At 43.7% G+C, this 18,287-nt stretch overlaps 2 protein-coding genes across 4 annotated transcripts in view; both read right to left on the reverse strand.

Moving 5' to 3' along the window:
• Nucleotides 1-5,434, reverse strand: part of LOC100450382 (protein mono-ADP-ribosyltransferase PARP4) — a 74,915-nt gene extending 69,481 nt beyond the window's left edge. For 2 of the 3 annotated variants that reach the window (XM_063714730.1, XM_063714731.1), the window contains exon 1: nucleotides 5,233-5,434. In XM_063714730.1, coding sequence (XP_063570800.1) covers nucleotides 5,233-5,267 — 35 coding nt within the window. In that variant the 5' untranslated portion in view covers nucleotides 5,268-5,434. The remainder of the gene's footprint in view (nucleotides 1-5,232) is intronic. The other variant, XM_063714732.1, reaches the window with a different exon arrangement.
• On the reverse strand, nucleotides 4,957-7,967 carry LOC134759825 (uncharacterized). The gene is made up of 2 exons (XM_063714747.1): nucleotides 6,626-7,967; nucleotides 4,957-5,847 (listed from the first exon to the last, which is right to left on the reverse strand). Exons 1-2 carry the CDS (start codon nucleotides 6,916-6,918, stop codon nucleotides 5,328-5,330), a joined length of 813 nt encoding a protein of 270 aa, XP_063570817.1. The 5' UTR covers nucleotides 6,919-7,967; the 3' UTR covers nucleotides 4,957-5,327.
• Nucleotides 7,968-18,287: the final 10,320 nt, after the last annotated feature.

The raw sequence follows: 18,287 nt of genomic DNA on the forward strand, positions 1-18,287 counted from the left end.
TCCCAGCACCATTTGTCAAAAAGAGTGTTTTTTCTCCATTGAATTTTTCCTGGCAATGCTGTGAAAAGTCAATTACCCATAGATGCTGAAATTAGTTTCTGGATTCTCCATTCTCTTCTGTTAGTCTATGTGTAAAGTTACGGATCTACCCTTGACCCAGAATGCCTATCAGAAGCTGATCAAGTGCACACTTTCTGTTCTTATGATAATTACAACTGGGACTGGACTCTACAATATTTGACTGTATAGTGTCTTCCAAAATTCTTTCTTATAATATTTCACCTTGTTAATAAACTCCTGAGCCTAAGAATGGAAAGAAACATGTTTTATACTCACAGTTTCTTAATTTCGAAAACTATCCTGCATGGACTGATCACTCAATTTAGGAAGCTGGCATAAGGAGCATTTATTAGCATTCTGAACAGGGACCTCCGATCTAAGACTCTAAGTACTACAATCATTTAGTAGTGAAATTCCATTCTGTGATTGGTTCTTACAGAACTAGTTGTACAAAAGCCCAAAGATACAAGAAAGTTCACAGAAAACTGTTTGTAATACTTAGAAATTGGAACCAATAAAAAAGGTAATCAGTTGGGGATAGATCATTATAAAGCCTCCATATGAATGAATTATTCATGATTATTTAAAATTGAAATATGTCTGCAGTTACAGAATAAGTTGCATAGTATGATCCAATATGTATATAAACATCATATATGTATGTGTGTGTGTATATATATATATGTATATGTGTGTATGTGTATATATTTCACCTTGTAATATTTTATCTTGTTAATAAAACCCTGGACCAAAAAATGTAAGTTAAAGGATTGTGTGTGTGTGTGTGTGTGTGTGTGTGTGTGTGTGTGTGTGTGGCACACGCATGCGTGTGTGCTCATAACCAAATTTCTGCAGGAATAAAGGGAACGTTTCTATATGATGACTTTGCCTTTTCAAAAAAAAAACAAAAAGCACATATATTTAAATTGTTTAAGGGGAGGTCCATGCTCTTGACCTTTAAACTAAATTGCCTTAAAACTTCCCTCCATAAATTCTCAAAATTCTTCTTGGAATCTTCTGGGTTGACTGAGAACAGAGCTACAAAGAGCCATAACACTTTCCAAAGTTGGAGACAAAATATTCCTTTTAAGCTTGCAGGGCAAGCCCCTGGCTCCTAAGCAGGCTGCCTGTGACCCTGGATATGAATTTCAGGCTAGTTCCTTCTGCCTTTTGGGGTCTGGTCAGCCTACCTGGATTTTATGTTCTTCAGAAAATGTTTGACCTTTTCCAGGGAAAACTTCACTATATCACTATTTGCCGGTAAAACTTTGCTTATATTTTAGAACCTCTAGAAAGAATGCAACTCTGTATATACTTTGATGTTATTTTATTAAAGTCAATTTCAGAATTCTGACCTCCAGAACTCCAAGAGAATCCACATTTCCTCATGGATTTGCTACCTCAGTTTGTCCAAGAACTTATTGAAGTGCACCTCCTGGACCTGGCAGTCACTCCCAAAACAAGAGGAAGCAGCCATGAGCCACCAGAGCTCAGAGAACTTAAGTGACACACACAGATTCTCCTATTGGAACTGAGGTCCAGATGCCCAGGCAGGCCCAGAACTCATTTTTCTACAGATGAGGGCATCAAATCTGCAGTGCGCTCACGCTGTCTGCTCCAGACCTTCAGGCTCTTCTGTCTGGAATGTTCCTCCCTGCTCACTTTGCACACCCAGGACCCAGCTCAGATGGGACTCCTCAAGGACACCTACCCACCTGGCCAGTCACACCTTCCCGTGGCACCTGCTCCTTGCTGTCTCCTCACCAATCATACTCAAAGCAGATGCTATGGATTGTGTTTATTTACCAGCTACAGGAGCATTAACATTTTATAATTAATATTTAGTCAAGTTTAGTAAGCTGTATTTTTGAGGATATAGGCAGATAGTTTAGAATTTCAAATAAAGTGTTACAAAGTTCTTACTGGCATAAGCTCCAGCAATTTAATATGTTCATCCTTTTATTTCTAATATTGTCTATTTTCCTGATAAATCTTGACAGATGATTATCCATTTTTATTAGTGTACTTAAAGAGATGTTGATCTTTATTGAACTTTGCTGGATTTCTGTTACAATTTTTTTATCCGTGATTTTTTACTAGCAATTCATATCTACTAATGTGTTTGGATTTATTCTGAAGACTTTTTCTAATATTTCTCAGATTAGAAACTCATTTCGCTAATTTACAGTCTTTCTTACCTTCTAATATATCATTTATAAGTCTAATATTTCCTTAAATACTGCTTGTGGTAGGCAGAATAACAGCATCCAAAATATGTCCATATAGTAGTAGATATTGATGCAATGTAATCACAATGGGCTAAAAGTGGAAGACAGAAGCAGAGACTCAGAGAGATGTGAAGATGCAATACTGCTGGCTTTGAAGATGAAGGAGGGGACACAAGCCAAGGAATGCAGGTGGCCTCTAGAAACCAGAGCAGTCAAGGAAAAGAACGATCTTTTAGAACACCTACAAAGAATGCCACTCTGTAGATACCTTGATTTTATTAAAGCCAATTTCAGAATTCTGATCTCCAAAACTCTAAGATACTATATTTGTGTTGTTTAAGTCACTGGTTGTGGTCCTTTATTACAGCACCAATAGGAAACTAGTGCACTGCATTTGTTGGATCCACAAATTTATAGTTTTACCAATTATAACCTTTAAATATTTTAGAATATTCATTTTAATGTCTTCTTTCATCATCGGTTTTTAGAAGTTTATTTTTTCTGTGTGATTTTATGTCCAAATGAAGGCTATTTTTCTGACAATTAGATTAAGGTTAAATAATGTGGTCTGTGTGATGACAATCCTGTGACACATGCAGCTTAGGATTTCATCAATTATTCTAGATTTAATGCATGATCTACTGGACATATATAAAATATTAGACTTTAAAATAGGAAGGTTGAAATATTACATAAACTAAAAGGGCATCAAGTTTTTATTTTTTGCTACTTATATTTTACATATCTTTGTTGATCTTTTTTTCAAAATGTCTTTGCTCAAACAATTACTGAGAGAGTGTTAGACTCTGTTCATACAATTGAATTGTGCCTTTTGTAAAAAGAATTCTTCTGAGTTTTCTTGTAATGTACAACATGTAAAATACATATAGCCTCTTTCACCTGAAAAGGAGTATAGTATGGAAGGGCACAGGGACAAAAACACACAAACAAAAACCTTCACCGATATCATTGAAACCACAGCAAAAACAAATACAAAGCACCTACTGTATGCAGGAAACCTGCTGGGCCCTGGGGTACCTGCTCCAGCTAATTTCCGTGACAACCCAAAAGACCAGGACACAGATGAGGAGACTGAAGGTCAAAAGGTGAGGGCCTGTGGCAGGTGGCAGAATTAGGGCTGAACAAGCTTTGCTTGCTCCAAAGCCCAGGCTGTGGGGTGGAGAGCAAGGGCCACAGAAGATCTGTGCCCTCCTCAGAGAAGAGTCCTGCTCCTACCTGCCCTCTGCAGCCCAGTTGGGTTGGCATCGTAGAAGCAGCCTTTCCCCAGCCACAGCAAGGCCAGCAGTGCCAGCATAGGGGCCATCTGAGTTCTCAGGAGAGGGCTACCAGCAGGGACTTGTGGGCCTCATCCAGGTGGCCACCAGGTTGTTGGCCACCAGAAGGTGCGATACGTCCTCCACATCCAACTCATTGGCAGTGTGGCCAGCTGGTGCACGCCGTGGGGCTTCCCTGTGGGGAGAGTGGCTCAGGATGGGCTGGCCCCTTCCCCACACCCCCTCGCCTACCCAGCTGATTGGGCCACAGGTAAATCCTGTCCCTATGCACCTGGCCTGGGTAGCTTCCTTCCCACAGGACTGCAGAGACCTGTGTCCCTTTGGAGAGACCCCCACGCCATGCCATCCCCAGAACCCACAGCTGCACTTCCCGGTGTGCAGCCATCGACCCTACCTTTCCCTCAATCTCTCCATCGCCTTGTCGGGGAGGCACTTTACAGATGACAGAATTGAGGTTACACCGATGCTCAGCAGCAGGGCTGACCCTGAGCAGATCCTGCATCAGTTTCCTTTTCCACAAAAATTTGGATTAGCAATATGGCCTTCCTGGGCTCTGGACCCACGGGTGTGTTTGTAGGCAGAACAAGGTAACACAGGGGCTACACGTGGCATGTGTCTGTGTCCACGTAGGAATGCTGGCAGTGTTCATGAATTCTCACTAGGAAAAGGAGCCAGAGCCTCAATTTTGACAATTTCCAGATACAAATATATGGCCTCAAATCACATAAAAGAAAGAAGAAAGTTCTTCCTCACCAGCAAACCAAAGCCATACAAATTAAGCACCTGGGAGGCAGAGGAAGAGTGAGAGAGAGAGAGAGAGAGACTGTGTGTGTGTGTGTGTGTGTGTGTGTGTGTGTGTGTGTGTGTGTGTGTTTAGTGGGGTGGCGGCTGACATCAATGGTGACCCAAAGACATCCCCAGTCTCAGTGGTTTTAACGTTGCTAAAACTCCTTCCTGTCATCTTCCAGCAGTCAGAGGAGTACTCATCAAAACAGCTGAGGTTGGCAGAAGAATTTGCACCCATTAGGTTGGCAAAGAATTTGCAAAGTGAGCATCAGGACTGGGTGGAGGACGGGAGGTGACCAGATGGTTAGGGGGGCAGCTCCTAAAGTCAAGGATCCTACAGGTGGCAGTGCTTCCTGATCCAGGAGCTCTATATCTGTCTCCATCTTAAGGAGAAAACATCGTGGAGACAGGGTATCACTCATGATGTGTTACAACTAAGAGCAAAAATCTAGGACTCTCCAAAGGAATAACAGCACGTGCATAGGATGGGCCATGGGGCTACCAGGAAATATTATTAGCAACAAAGGGGATTTTCATGATCCATTGAGTATAAAAGGTAGGATATAAATGGCATCCACAGCACAAACTCAATTTTCTGAGATCTATTTTATATGCACACACAAAAAGACCAGAAGGAAATGTGAGCAGTGGGAGAATGGGTAAGTTTCATTGTTCCCTTTCCATTTCTGAGTTTCTAATTTTCTGTGGAGAGAAAGCCCACGATACATCACGGTATTTGAGAGGCAGGATCCTAAAATCTAAGCCCTGGAGCTAAATCTGCCATCGATGCCGTGGGAAATCACTCCAGCACTGTGCCTCAGTTTGCTCACCCATAAAATAGAAAGAAATACGTCCTTCCCTACCTCAAAGGAGACCAGAATGCAACAGCAGCCCACATGCATGTCCTCTGACTGGTTTATGCTCTTCCTGCGCAGTAGGGCTGTCTATGTCCACAGCCTTATGCCCTGTGCCCTCTAAAACCCTGAGTCGGGTCTGAGCTGGAGCATCCTGCAGCCCTCCTCCTGCAGCAGCCCCGCTGGTTTCCAGGCACATAGGCCTTGGCGGCCAACAGTTCCTCCTCCGGCAACAGCCTGCCTGTGGTGACACAGTCCAGTGTGCACAGAATGCACTCCGGCCAGCACCCGCAGCAGCTCGCAGCTGCACAATTACACACAGCTGTCTGGGTGTGGTGCCCCCTGCTCCACCACCTCTTGGAAGTCTTCCTGGATGCACCAGGAATTTCCTGCTGGCCAGCAACGTCCTCGGCCTTTGGGTGCACCGAGATGAAGTCCTGGAGGGTGCTGGCCACATCAGGAGGTAGGGGCATGGCAGCTGAATGCAGCCAGGTTGAAGGCAATGGGAAGCTGGGAGTGCTCAGGACAAGGTGCTGGTCCTCCCTTGGCAGAGGCAGGCCATGAGATCCTTGGCTGACATCATGCGGATGGTCCTGATAGACCCATCTCCAGTCTTCATGACACCTTGGGGACGGAGAGTGCGGTCAATGCACACGGGTCAGCCAGTCTATACCCCTGTGGCCACCCATGCCCAGCCTCAAGCCACCTCCTGCTCTCCCCCAGTGAGACCCTAGGGTCAGTGTAGACCCCATTGCATGAAAACTGGGGGATCCAGCCGTTAAGGGGCATTTGTGGTGCTCCCTCAGTAGGTGGTCTCCGTGGCCTGGGGTTGGGGTCTATTAGGGTCTACCAGGCCCACTCCCAGCCCACTGTTTACCTCGTGGGCCTCAGCTTCCTCCTCTGCAGAATGGGACGCTGACCCTGCCCAGCTTAGTTCCTTCTAAGAACACCTGACCCCTGAGTGCCCACCTGGGCAGGGTCTGGGTGGCCTGAGGGGTCAGGACCCAGCTATAGGACCCCAACCCCCACCCCTTACCCCTCCCAGCACTGGGCCACGCAGGAAGGCAGAACTCCCCAACCCCAACCTGTCAATCCAGGAGCCTTCTCAGCTGGACCCAGGGCCACACCTCTGCCCACCGGCTCACACCTGGGCCATGCAAGGCAGGGTGGATGCACCTGCCTGGCCCTTGAGCGCGTAGGGGAGCCACCGTTTCCCACTTCGGAGGCTCAGTTCTGAGGTCGGAATTCCAGGCACTCCCTTCTCCCCCATTCCCAAACCTCCTGACTGGAAGAACTCTCTCGGCACAGCCTTTTCTTTCGGGGTCCCAAAGTGCCTGTGAGCAGGCAGCTCCCGATCTCCTCTCTGTGACACCCACAGACTCAAAAACACCCATGTGCTCACTCATGCAGACAGGTGCTCTGGCCTGCGGCTCTGAGGCTGAGCCGGCTTTGCCTTGGTGAAGGACAAGGCCCTGGCGACCCAGATTCTCTCGCGGGTGGCTGGGGACAGAAGGGCAGTGGCGTGCTGGGCTGGCTGGAGGGCCCCAGGCCCTGGCGCGAGTCCTGCAAGGATGCTGCCTCCAAGTGTGCTTGTGGGTGGCGGATCCCAGGGCCTCCCGGGAGAGTGTCCACTCCTCCTCGGGGGGCCTGGCTGCTCAGCGGCGCCCCTCTGTGGTGAGACTCGCCCAGGCCCATGTCCGGCCCACCTCGCCCCAGCCAGGCTCCCCTGGGCAGCCTCAGGACAGAGAACCCTGAATTCAGAGGGAGGCTGGAGGTGTGGGGTCTCTAGGCACTTGCAGGGTGGACACCCAGGGCTCACCGTCAGCCCTACCCAGGCGTCCCCAGCCTCACGCTCGCAGAGCTGAGGAGGGGGCTTCAGGAAGGTGGGGGCTACCTCCCCGCCCAGTACCGTCAGGCTCTGAATTCGTACCTGGGAACTCTGCCTTGGCTGACTTGGGGACCCCTTCACTGCTCAGCCTTCCCCTCTCTTCCTGCCGCGGGCGGTACACCTAAGCTCCCTGACTCTTCCCACGCGGCCCTGGGTCCCCTCCCCACAGGCTGTTCCCTGCACCCGCGGGTGGGACTGGACCCTTCCCTGCACGTCCAGCCTGCTTCCCGCGGTCTTCCTCCGTCTGGCCCTGGCATGCCGCTCCTCTGGCCCCAGGCTGTGTGGGGACAGCTTTCCCCCAGGCCCGTCGTCAGTGTCCTGAGCTCCGCCGACTCCCGCCCGCTGGCGTCGCAGGCCTGGTGACAAGCTGTCGCTGGCCTCTAGGGCTCCTGGGACTCAGGCACACAGAGCTCCCTCGGGGCCAAATTTGTGTCACGCGCAGGGACACCGGAGATGCGTGCACAGTCCGTGTAACGGCCTTGCTTGGCGCCTCTCTGTTTCTCTTCTGAGGGGCTGAGAGTCGCGGAGTTTCCTGGTTGGAGGCTGTGGCGGACGCGATTTGCTTCTTCGTATAGGGTTCCGGAGGCGGCGAAAAGTCCAGCGGGTCTCCGAAGCCGGTAGACAGAGCCATGAAGACGTCGGGCTTCAGGAGGGGGAAGGGCGAGCTGCCCTGGGGCTCAGCCCCCGGAAGGCGGGCGCGGGCGCCGCGAGTGAGAGTGCGGACCACGCCTCCTCCCAGCCCAGGCGCCACGACCCGGACAGGGGGTTCGACAGGCTCCGCAGAGCTGCCGGCGGGGACCGGACAGAGACAATGCGGCGGATCCTTTCGCTGCCGAAGAGTGGCGTGGCTGACAGAGACGAGAAGAACAGGTAATAGGAACTGGAGCCCGGCAGGGGAGGGAGGAGGGCGAGTCGGGGAGAGGCCTCCTTTCCTGCTCCCGGCCCACCCCTGTCCCCGAGGGCGCTGGGCTTTGTTCCCTCTGCAGCCCGCAGCAGCCGGTGTGGCAACCTTACAGGAGCGCCAAGGTCATCATTATGAGCAGCGCGATGAAAACAAAACTTCAGCTGGTCCGATCCTCTCATAATTCCCGTTACTTTACAGAAAGTTTTAGTGCTTTAACTAAAAAAAATTAAACATACCTAGCTTTTTATTTTTATTGTCCACATTTTAAACAACGTTATATATGCTATGGAAACAAGCATCATGAGAAAAATAATTTCTATATTATATTAACTTCTGGGCTAAAAATTCTTTGGGTAAAAATCTAATATCCCTTTTATATCCACCTACACCTGAGTAATAAGTTATTTCATGAATGACCTCAGAAGGATCCTTTGAAGTGAGAGCATGGTTCCCTGTTCTTGAATAATAAAACTCATTTTTCTTTTTTTCTTTTTCTTTCTTTCTTTCTTTCCTTCTTTCTTTCTTTTTTTTATTATACTTCAAGTTCTGGGTTACATGTGCAGGACGTGCAGTTTTGTTACATAGCTGTACACGTGCCATGGTGGTTTGCTGCACCCCTCAACCCGTCACCTACATTAGGTATTTCTCCTCCCCTAGCCCCCCACCGCCCCCGACAGGCCCTGGTGTGTGATGTTCCCCTCCCTGTGTCCATGTGTTCTCATTGTTCAACTCCGACTTATGAGTGAGCACATGTGGTGTTTGGTTTTCTGATCTCGTAATAGTTTGCTGAGAATGATGGTTTCCAGCTTCATCCACGTCCCTGCAAAGGACATGAACTCATCCTTTTTTATGGCTGCATGGTATTCCACGTGGTGTATATGTGCCACATTTTCTTAATCCAATCTATCATTGATGGACATTTGGGTTGGTTCCAAGTCTTTGCTATTGTGAATAGTGCCAAAATATACATATGTGTGCATGTGGGAAGACTCATTTTTCTCAAGATGTGAACTCTTCATTTTAGATAAACCAAATAAAAACATCAAGGTTTTAAGATTTTTGGGTTACATATGCTACCTTTTACTGTTATGATGACATTAAGAAAATTTTTGTAACAGAGCAAAGACTTGCCCTTCTATATATCAAAGTGTGATATTAAGTTCCATTTGCTAAAAGATGAGAAGACAGATAAATGTGTGGAACAGAATAAAAAATGCACAAACACTGAACTATATGTAAAATTTTAGAACCTGATCCTGATGACATTTCATACGTGTATGAAAAGATGAGTTATTTGTAAATGAAATGTCTGTTAACTGGAGAAAACTAGCTAGATTTGTATGTTACAAAAATAAGTTATTGATAGAATATGCATAAAAACTTATACAAAATTAGAAAATGCCAGAATAAAACATGAATGCCTATTTATACAGATACATTTTTGTGTTGACAAAGACCTTCCTATGAATGCATCCTGCAGGTTGATTTAGAAAACACAAATTAAAACTCCCCTTACATCAGAAAAAATTAACAAAAGACAACATACTTGCAAAATATTCACATTATATACATAAATATAGACATATATTATTTGCAATGAAAAATATATTTTCCTTTTACAGAGAATTTTTTTAAAGAAATAGGAACTATAATTTTAAATTGGCCAAAGTACTTTTTCCAGATCTACTAGTGATCTGGAAAATCAGTAGTACTTATACCAGTGCTTAAAGTTTAAGTTGCTGTTAACTTTTTAAATAAACAATTTGGTGGTGAACATCACTCTGAAAAAGGTATGTATTCTTTACTCATTAATTCCGTTATACTAAAATATTTTCAGGAAATAATTAGAGATGCATACAATTCATTTTTCTCAGCACTGCTTCCAATAGCAATGTATTAAGGAAATGGGCAAATAAAGGATTTTATAAATAAATTTCAGTGCATCCATAGGATGAAATTATATGTAACTACTGAAGGTAGCAATAGATATGGATGCATGTTGACATGGGAAGATGTACTTTGGTATATGAAGTGAGAAAAAATCGATTTGTTTATACAAACACACAAACAGAATGGTCTTGTGGTAGCCGAAGGTATACACAAAATGTGATAAAATTTTGTTATTTTGTGACATTTGTATTATAGGTGATTTATTTTCCTTTTTATTATTGTGATATCCACAATGAGCATGTATAACAGGTTTAGTGAAAGTTTATTATTACCGAAATAATCCTAGGTAAGAACAGGAATATGAATCTTGAACAGATAAAAAGAAGTTCTTGCTTTCTATTAATTTTTTTTTGTGGATTGGTATCTTCTGCCAAGGTTTAGCCTCTCAGAAATAGAGGGAATCTTTTAATCTGTGCTGGTAGATTGTATTGTGTATACTCTTTATCATATACATGTCTTTTATTATGGATAGATTTATTACATACATGCAAACAATTATAATTTAATAATTTTATTTTAGTGGTGTCCTTATGAAAATAAAAAATAGCAAATATAAATCATTTCTATTGCACAAATGTTACTTATCTTTACGAGTTTTCTGTAAAAATATTGAACTCCTCAAATATATTTATGTAGTCTTTTAATCCATTTATTCACCAAATGTGACCTGAATACCCACTATGTATTTTACTCTCTCTCAGGACCTTTCCAAGCTTAAAAACTTTATGTTTACCTACCCAGTCTGAGCAAGTTGAGAGAATTAAAATTGGACTATTAGGACTTAATCTAAGTTGAAGCTTTTCCTCCCTCCTTTCAAACAAAAGCATTTCTGAAGGTAGAAAGTTGTAAAAGATAACCTTTAAACTATTCTTTTGAAAATTTATAACAGTGTTTCTCTTTTCTTAATTTCAACTTTTATTTGAGATACAGAGGGCACATATGCAGATATCATACATGGGAATATTGAGTGATGGTAAAGTTTGGAGGACAGATCGCATCACTCTCGCCATGAGCATAGTACCTGATAGTAGTCATAACCCACTCCCTTATAACAGTCTTAAAGACTAATATTAATCATTGATAATATCTGATTTACATATATCATATAAATCAAAATATTGAATAAAATGAGCCATGCTTATTCATTTGAATTTTGATGTTTCTTTGGCTTAAAGTTTTCTGAAATCCAAGTAAGAATAGTTTTTTGGTAAAAATGTGTCATTGTTATCTCAGCTGTTTTTTTTTCGCTGTTCTTTTTTGGGTTGTCTTCCTATTTTTTATTTCTATGGGTACATAGCAAGTGTACATAATATATTTATGGGTACCTGAGGTATTTTGATACAGGTATACAATGCATAATTATCATATCAGGGTAAATGGGTATATCTGTCCCCTCAAGCAGTTACCGTTCTTTGTGTTACAATATTCCAAATATACTTTTTGGCTATTTTAACATATACAATAAATTATTATTATTATTATTATTTTTTGAGATGGAGTCTCGCTCTGTCGCCCAGGCTGGAGTGCAGTGGCGCCATGTCGGCTCACTGCAAGCTCCGCCTCCCGAGTTCACGCCATTCTCCTGCCTCAGCCTCCCGATTAACTGGGACTACAGGCGCCTGCCACAATGCCCGGCTAATTTTTTGTATTTTTTAGTAGAGACGGGGTTTCACCGTATTAGCCAGGATGGTCTGTATCTCCTGACCTCGTGATCCGCCCGCCTTGGCCTCCCAAAGGGCTGGGATTACAGGCCTGAGCCACCACGCCCAGCCAATAAATTATTGTTGACTATAGTTTCCCTGTTGTGCCATCCAGCGCCAAATCTTATTAATCCTATCTAAATATTTTTGTACCAGTTAACCATCCCCACTTCCACCCTCCCCCAATCTCAATACCTTTCCCAGCCCCTCCTAAGTATTGTTCTACTGTCTGTCTCCCTTAGTTCAATTGTTTCCATTTGTAGCTTCCACAAATGAGTGAGAACATGCAAACTTTGTTCTTCTGTGGCTGGCTTATTTTACTTAACATAATGTCCTTCATTTCCATCCATGTTGTTGTAAATGTCAAGATCTCATTTTTTTATGCCTGAATAGTACTCCATTGTGTCTATGTAACACTTTTTCTTTACCCTTTCTTCTATGGATGAACAGTTATTTCCCAAATCTTGGCTATTGGGAATAATGCTTCAATAAATATGAATATGCTCATAGTTCTTCAATATACTGATTGCCTTTCTTTGGGGTTTATACCTAGCAGTGGGATTGCTAGATCACATGGTAATTCTATTCTTAGTCTTTTCAGGAACTTCAAAACTATTCTCCAAGGTGGTTGTACTAATTCACTTGGGTAGTTGGGAACGTGTCTGTACTGGGGACAGATAACTGAGACTACACGTAGTTTGTTTACCGGAAGGAGGGAAATAGCTCCTACTCTTGGTCATTTGAACCCATTTTTTGGAATGGGTGCTTTCATACACGGAAGATTTCAATGTTGGAGACCGTCATTGAGTCCTAGAGGGATCTGTAAGTAGGAGCCCATAGGAAAGAAGATATTGAGATAGCAATTGGGAAAAACAGAGATACAGCTTTCAGGACTCTATTTTTCCAGCAGTCTCTCTCCTTGGGTTTCAGAGCACCTATGAAGATTCTCAAGGGCTTGCTAGTTGGTGTGGAGCTGAACTAGGCAGGACCTACGCAGGGAACATAATTAAAGTTTATCTTTGTTAAGGTTTTAATCTTTCTGCAAAGCATATTTCCAATAATGACATAGACACTTGTTCCTTTAACTTTCGTACATTGAGCTGTCAAGCATTTCAGACATTTCAGGGAACTGTCTACACTGTTTTAGGGTAAAGGGCAGCAATAGGGCCTACTTAAGTGGTTTCCATGCTGAAGAACCAAGACTGCCATTTTTTAGTGGCACAGATTAGCCTTTGAACCAGAGACAGGTAATGGAGAAGACACAGTGTCTCTTTCTACCTTGTTTTAAGCGATCAGTTGGTTCCAGTTCAGGTAACAAAGGTTACGTCACTCATTAATTGGATATTGAATTCAGCCTTCAGGACAGACACTTCTGAAGACAAATTATTCTCAGGCTCTGCCAATATATTGCCGGTCACTATTTGTTAAGGAACTAAGGGTGAGTCTTCATCGAACATTTCATAGGTTGGGAAAGGTGGAGGCAGAAATAGGTAACTAAAATCTTTTTGAAAAAGAGGCCAATTTTAATTATATTAAGAAATATTATTTATTGTATAGATAGCTGACCTTTCCCCAGATTTTGTTTTTGTTTTTGTTTTTGTTTGGGGGGGTGATACCCAGACACAAAACAAATAATTTTTTTTTTTAAGAGAAATGAACTCACTCATTTTTCTTGTATGTTTTTCTCTTTAGACTGTGCAACGAACAGAGTTCTGGTGACTCATGGCTTTCAATAGATGATGAACTCTTTGAATAGTACCAAGGTAAAGTGCAATAGATGATGAACTCTGAATAGTACCAAGGTAAAGTGCTCTTTTGTGAAATAAATTTTCTTGCTCTGAATCTAGTTTTGCATAGTATTTACTCTTCAACTGTGGCTGCGGTCTACCTATAATAGTTTTATGGTCTTGGGGAATAGTTGGTCAGAAAAAAAATGTATTATAGAAATATGACTATTTGAATTTCCTTTACTTTTTTTCTTTGGAAAATGGGAAAGGGTGCTAAATACTTAGAGGAATTGGGGGCTGAAAAATGGCATGAACTGGGAAATACATGGTGACAGGAAAACTGTATGTGGAAAAGCTTTCCCACAGTAGAGGAAACTTAAAATATGGTCAGCGTTTATTTGGTGAGTATTCTCACAGGAACTTTTCAGTCATACTATTGTGATCTTTATAATCCTTGTGCCTGAATACCTTTTAATGGGTTCAATTACTCATTATAGTAACCATAGAATGTCCCTGGTGTCTTTCAGTTCCAAAACTGTAAAGCACATATCATATGGTTTCCTTTTACTTTCTTGGATGCTTATTGTGGGATGACACAGTTTTTAGTAGGAAACTTTTTCTCTCTTTGGTCCTTGGTTCTGTAATTAGACTCCAATAACATTGTGGAAATGTAGCTGGGCATGCTGGCACATGCCTGCAGTCCCAGCTCCTTGGAAGGCTGAGGCAGTAGGATCACTTGAGTCCAGGAGTTCCAGACCAGCCTGGGCAACATAAGAAGACCTCACCTCTAGTTTTTCTTTTATATATATATATATATTTATTATACTTTAAGTTTTAGGGTACATGTGCACAACGTGCAGGTTAGTTACATATGTATACATGTGCCATGTTGGTGTGCTGCACCCAGTAATTCGTCATTTAACATTAGGTATATCTCCAAATGCTATCCCTCCCCCCTCCCCCCACCCCTCAACAGGCCCCAAGAGTGTGATGTTCCCCTTCCTGTGTCCAAGTGTTCTCATTGTTCAATTCCCACCTATGAGTGAGAACATGCGGTGTTTGGTTTTTTGTCCTTATGATAGTTTGCTGAGAATGATGGTTTCCAGCTTCATCCATGTCCCTACAAAGGACATGAACTCATCATGTTTTATGGCTGTATAATATTCCATGGTGTATATGTGCCACACTTTCTTAATCCAGTCTATCGTTTTTGGACATTTGGGTTGGTTCCAAGTCTTTGCTATTGTGAATAGTGCCGAAATAAACATACGTGTGCATGTGTCTTTATAGTAGCATGATTTATAATCCTCTGGCTATATACCCAGTAATGGAATGGCTGGGTCAAATGGTATTTCTAGTTCTAGATCCCTGAGGAATCGCCACACTGACTTCCACAATGGTTGAACTAGTTTACAGTCCCACCAACAGTGTAAAAGTGTTCCTATTTCTCCACATCCTCTCCAGCACCTGTTGTTTCCTGACTTTTTAATGATCGCCATTCTAACTGGTGTGAGATGTTACCTCATTGTGGTTTTGATTTGCATTTCTCTGATGGCCAGTGATGATGAGCATTTTTTCATGTGTCTTTTGGCTGCATAAATGTCTTCTTTTGAGAAGTGTCTGTTCATATCCTTTGCCCACTTTTTGATGGGGTTGTTTTTTTCTTGTAAATTTGTTTGAGTTCAATGTAGATTCTGGATATTAGCCCTTTGTCAGATGAGTAGGTTGTGAAAATTTTCTCCCATTCTGTAGGTTGCCTGTTCACTCTGATGGTGGTTTCTTTTGCTGTGCAGAAGCTCTTTAGTTTAATTAGATTCCATTAGTCAATTTTGGCTTTTGTTGCCATTGCTTTTGGTGTTTTAGACATGAAGTCCTTGCCCATGCCTATGTCCTGAATGGTATTGCCTAGGTTTTCTTCTAGGGTTTCTTACAGGTTCTGTGCTGATCATGCCTTTGCTAAAACAAAAACAAAACATTTTGGTTCATCAAGGCACACTGGAGAAAGCTGAGCTGCTGCTGCTCAGACTCTATCACAGCTCTGCTGACTGTGACATGGAAACGACAGGAGCCCCATCTACGGATGGAAAGATCGTAATTTCTCAGACCGCATCAAAGTCTTACAAAGCCTTGTCTAAATGCTGTTCTGAGTGTTTCATTGAGCAACATTTGGCAAATCTCAAGGCTGGAGATGTAGCAATAGGATTAAAAAAAGGAGGAGTTGCTGAATGCATTTCTCAGTCCAAACACAAGGAGCAACAACACAGAAAGTTAAAATGAGGCCAGTGATTCGCAGCTGGCTTGCTCGGGGTGGCAGCCAAAGGCCTCCTTCAAAAGCTAATATAGTCTTCCTTGTAGAGAACCCAACAGTCGATGTAGTCATGAGTTTAAAAGAACCTCCCTGGGCTACTGTCAGGACTCCCAGGCAGGGTAAGTAGCACCTGCCAGCCAGGCTCAGTGAGCCTCCGGTCCATAAGAAGTCAGCAATGCTGCCATGGAACAGGGAGGGGCCCTGGAGTAATGGGGATAGCACCAGCCAACTTCAACTTTAGAACTACTGCCCACCAGCCTACTATGTGGGAGAGACATGATGGTGATCAAGACATAGCCCCTGCCCTCAGAGAGCTGTCATCTAACACAAAAGTCCCCAACCCCCAGGCAGTGGACCAGTACCAGTCTGTGTCCTGTTAGGAACCAGGCTGCATGGCAGAAAGTGAGTGCTGGGTGAGTGAGCATAACCACCTGAGCTCTGCCTCCTATCGGACCAGTGGAGGCATTCGATTCTCATAGGAGCGAGAACCCTATTGTGAACTGTGCGGGCAAGGGATCTAGGTTGTGTGCTCCTTATGAGAATCCGATGCCTGATGATCTGAGGTGGAACAGTTTCATCCTGAAACCATCCCTACCCACCCCAACCATGGAAAAATGGTCTTCCATGAAACTGGTCCCTGGTGCCAAAAAGGTTGGGGGCTGCTGCTGTAACAGATGGAGTAAAACAAATATGCCACTGCTGAACACAGAGGACTGAGATAATGATCACCAACGAGGAGAAAATGGCAAAGTGAGATTGAGATTGAGGTTCAGAGGAGGTAGGGAGCACAGGCAACTGGGAAAGAAGGGGTGGCTTTGTGTGTGCGGTTGCACTGGAGATGGGCAAGGAAAGACGGGCATGAGCTCAAAAAGTGGAGATGGGGAGACACGGGGGGGTGAGCTGAGGGATGGGTGCATGGAGGTGTTCAAGAAATGGGAACATGCCAAATGGCTCGAGCAAAGACTATGCAACTAGGCAAACAAGAGGAAATAACACTGGGAATAGATGGGACTAAAAGGGTAGTGAGCCACAGGCGAGGCCCCTGGGTTTCAGTGGGGAGACTGGGGAAGCACTGTGCCCTCTTTAGCGGCCAGGTGTCAAGGCTGTCATTGAAGGGGCTGGCTGCACAGCAAGTTCAGGGTGAATCTAGGTAAGGAGGCAGGCACAGGAAACCAGTTACTGGCACTTACTGAGCGCCTCTTCAGACCCTCAACCCACCTGTGTGAAGAACCATGGTCTGTGGCTTCAGCAGAATGCAGAGCAGGCCATCTGCCAACTCACACACCGGAACCGCTCTTCACGGCGCATGCAACTCAGGTCGCATGGCCTCCACGCTGTCACTTAGCAGAGGAATTTTGCCAGCAGCTCACTCTGATTTTCCTCTGAGTATGGAGTCAAGAAGAAACATGTGGGTTTTCTAGTATTTCACTACCTGGGACTATTAAAAGATGGCAATTTCATGGTTCGAACTGTATTTTCCATTTACTTTACGGCTTATTTGGTCAGATTGTAACTTGGACCAACTTTTACAACTATTCATGGTACTGCCACAATTTTGGTTATTTCTCCACCTTTGATGACAAAACATAGCATTTCTGTAACAAAGCACCGTTATTGTAATTCACTCTGGAAAAACCTAATAGGTTTAGAGAGATGGCTGTGTTTTATGTTAATAATAATAATTTCGATAACTATAATAATGACAACTCAGACAGCACATAGACATGTACACAAGCATGCCACATGTGTTACCTCATTTATGCCTCACAATCACTCTGAAGTAAGTTCTATTATCACCTCCATTTACAGATGAGGAGACTATTTAATGGAATTCCATAACAGACAACTACAAAAGGCCAGAGTTCAGTGCCTCCGAGTGCAAATAAGTTCAAATTTTCAGATGTTCCTTGTTATACTTCCGATTTGTATTTTCCTTTTTGGGCTGCTTTTATAAAATCATCACACTTGTAGATTCACAATCCACAGGCACAGTAGAAGCTTAATTATTACCACTTGCGTATGTCTTGAGTTCTAGGATTTATGCATTATTTTCACTTTTTTTCGGACATCAATGAACCACTTTGAACTGATCCAATCATTGTTGCAAAGGGAAACCTAGCACATGTATTTATTAACACGTGAATGAGACAAAACACAGTTGCAGAGAATTACACTCTTTTAATTAAATGTTAGCTGAAAAGTGACCAAGACAGTCCTTGTAGCATATGGGCAATATACTTTATCATTACTCTGAAGTGAGTGTTTATGTTACCTCCAAATTCATGTTAAAATCCTAACCCCTGGCTAGGCGCAGTGGCTCACGTCTGCAATCCTAGCACTTTGGGAGCCCTAGATCGGTGGATCCCCTGAGGTCGGGAGTTTGAGACCAGCCTGACCAACATGAAGAAATACTGTCTCTACTAAAAATACAAAATTAGCTGGGTGTGGTGGCGCATGCCTGTAATCCCAGCTACTCGGGAGGCTGAGTCAGGAGAATCACTGGAACCCGGGAGGTGGAGGTTGTGGTGAGCCGAGATCATGCCACTGCACTCCAACCTGGGCAACCAGAGTAAGACTCCATCTGAAA

Source organism: Pongo abelii, chromosome 14, assembly GCF_028885655.2.
Source record: "Pongo abelii isolate AG06213 chromosome 14, NHGRI_mPonAbe1-v2.0_pri, whole genome shotgun sequence".
Classification (NCBI taxonomy): domain Eukaryota; kingdom Metazoa; phylum Chordata; class Mammalia; order Primates; family Hominidae; genus Pongo; species Pongo abelii.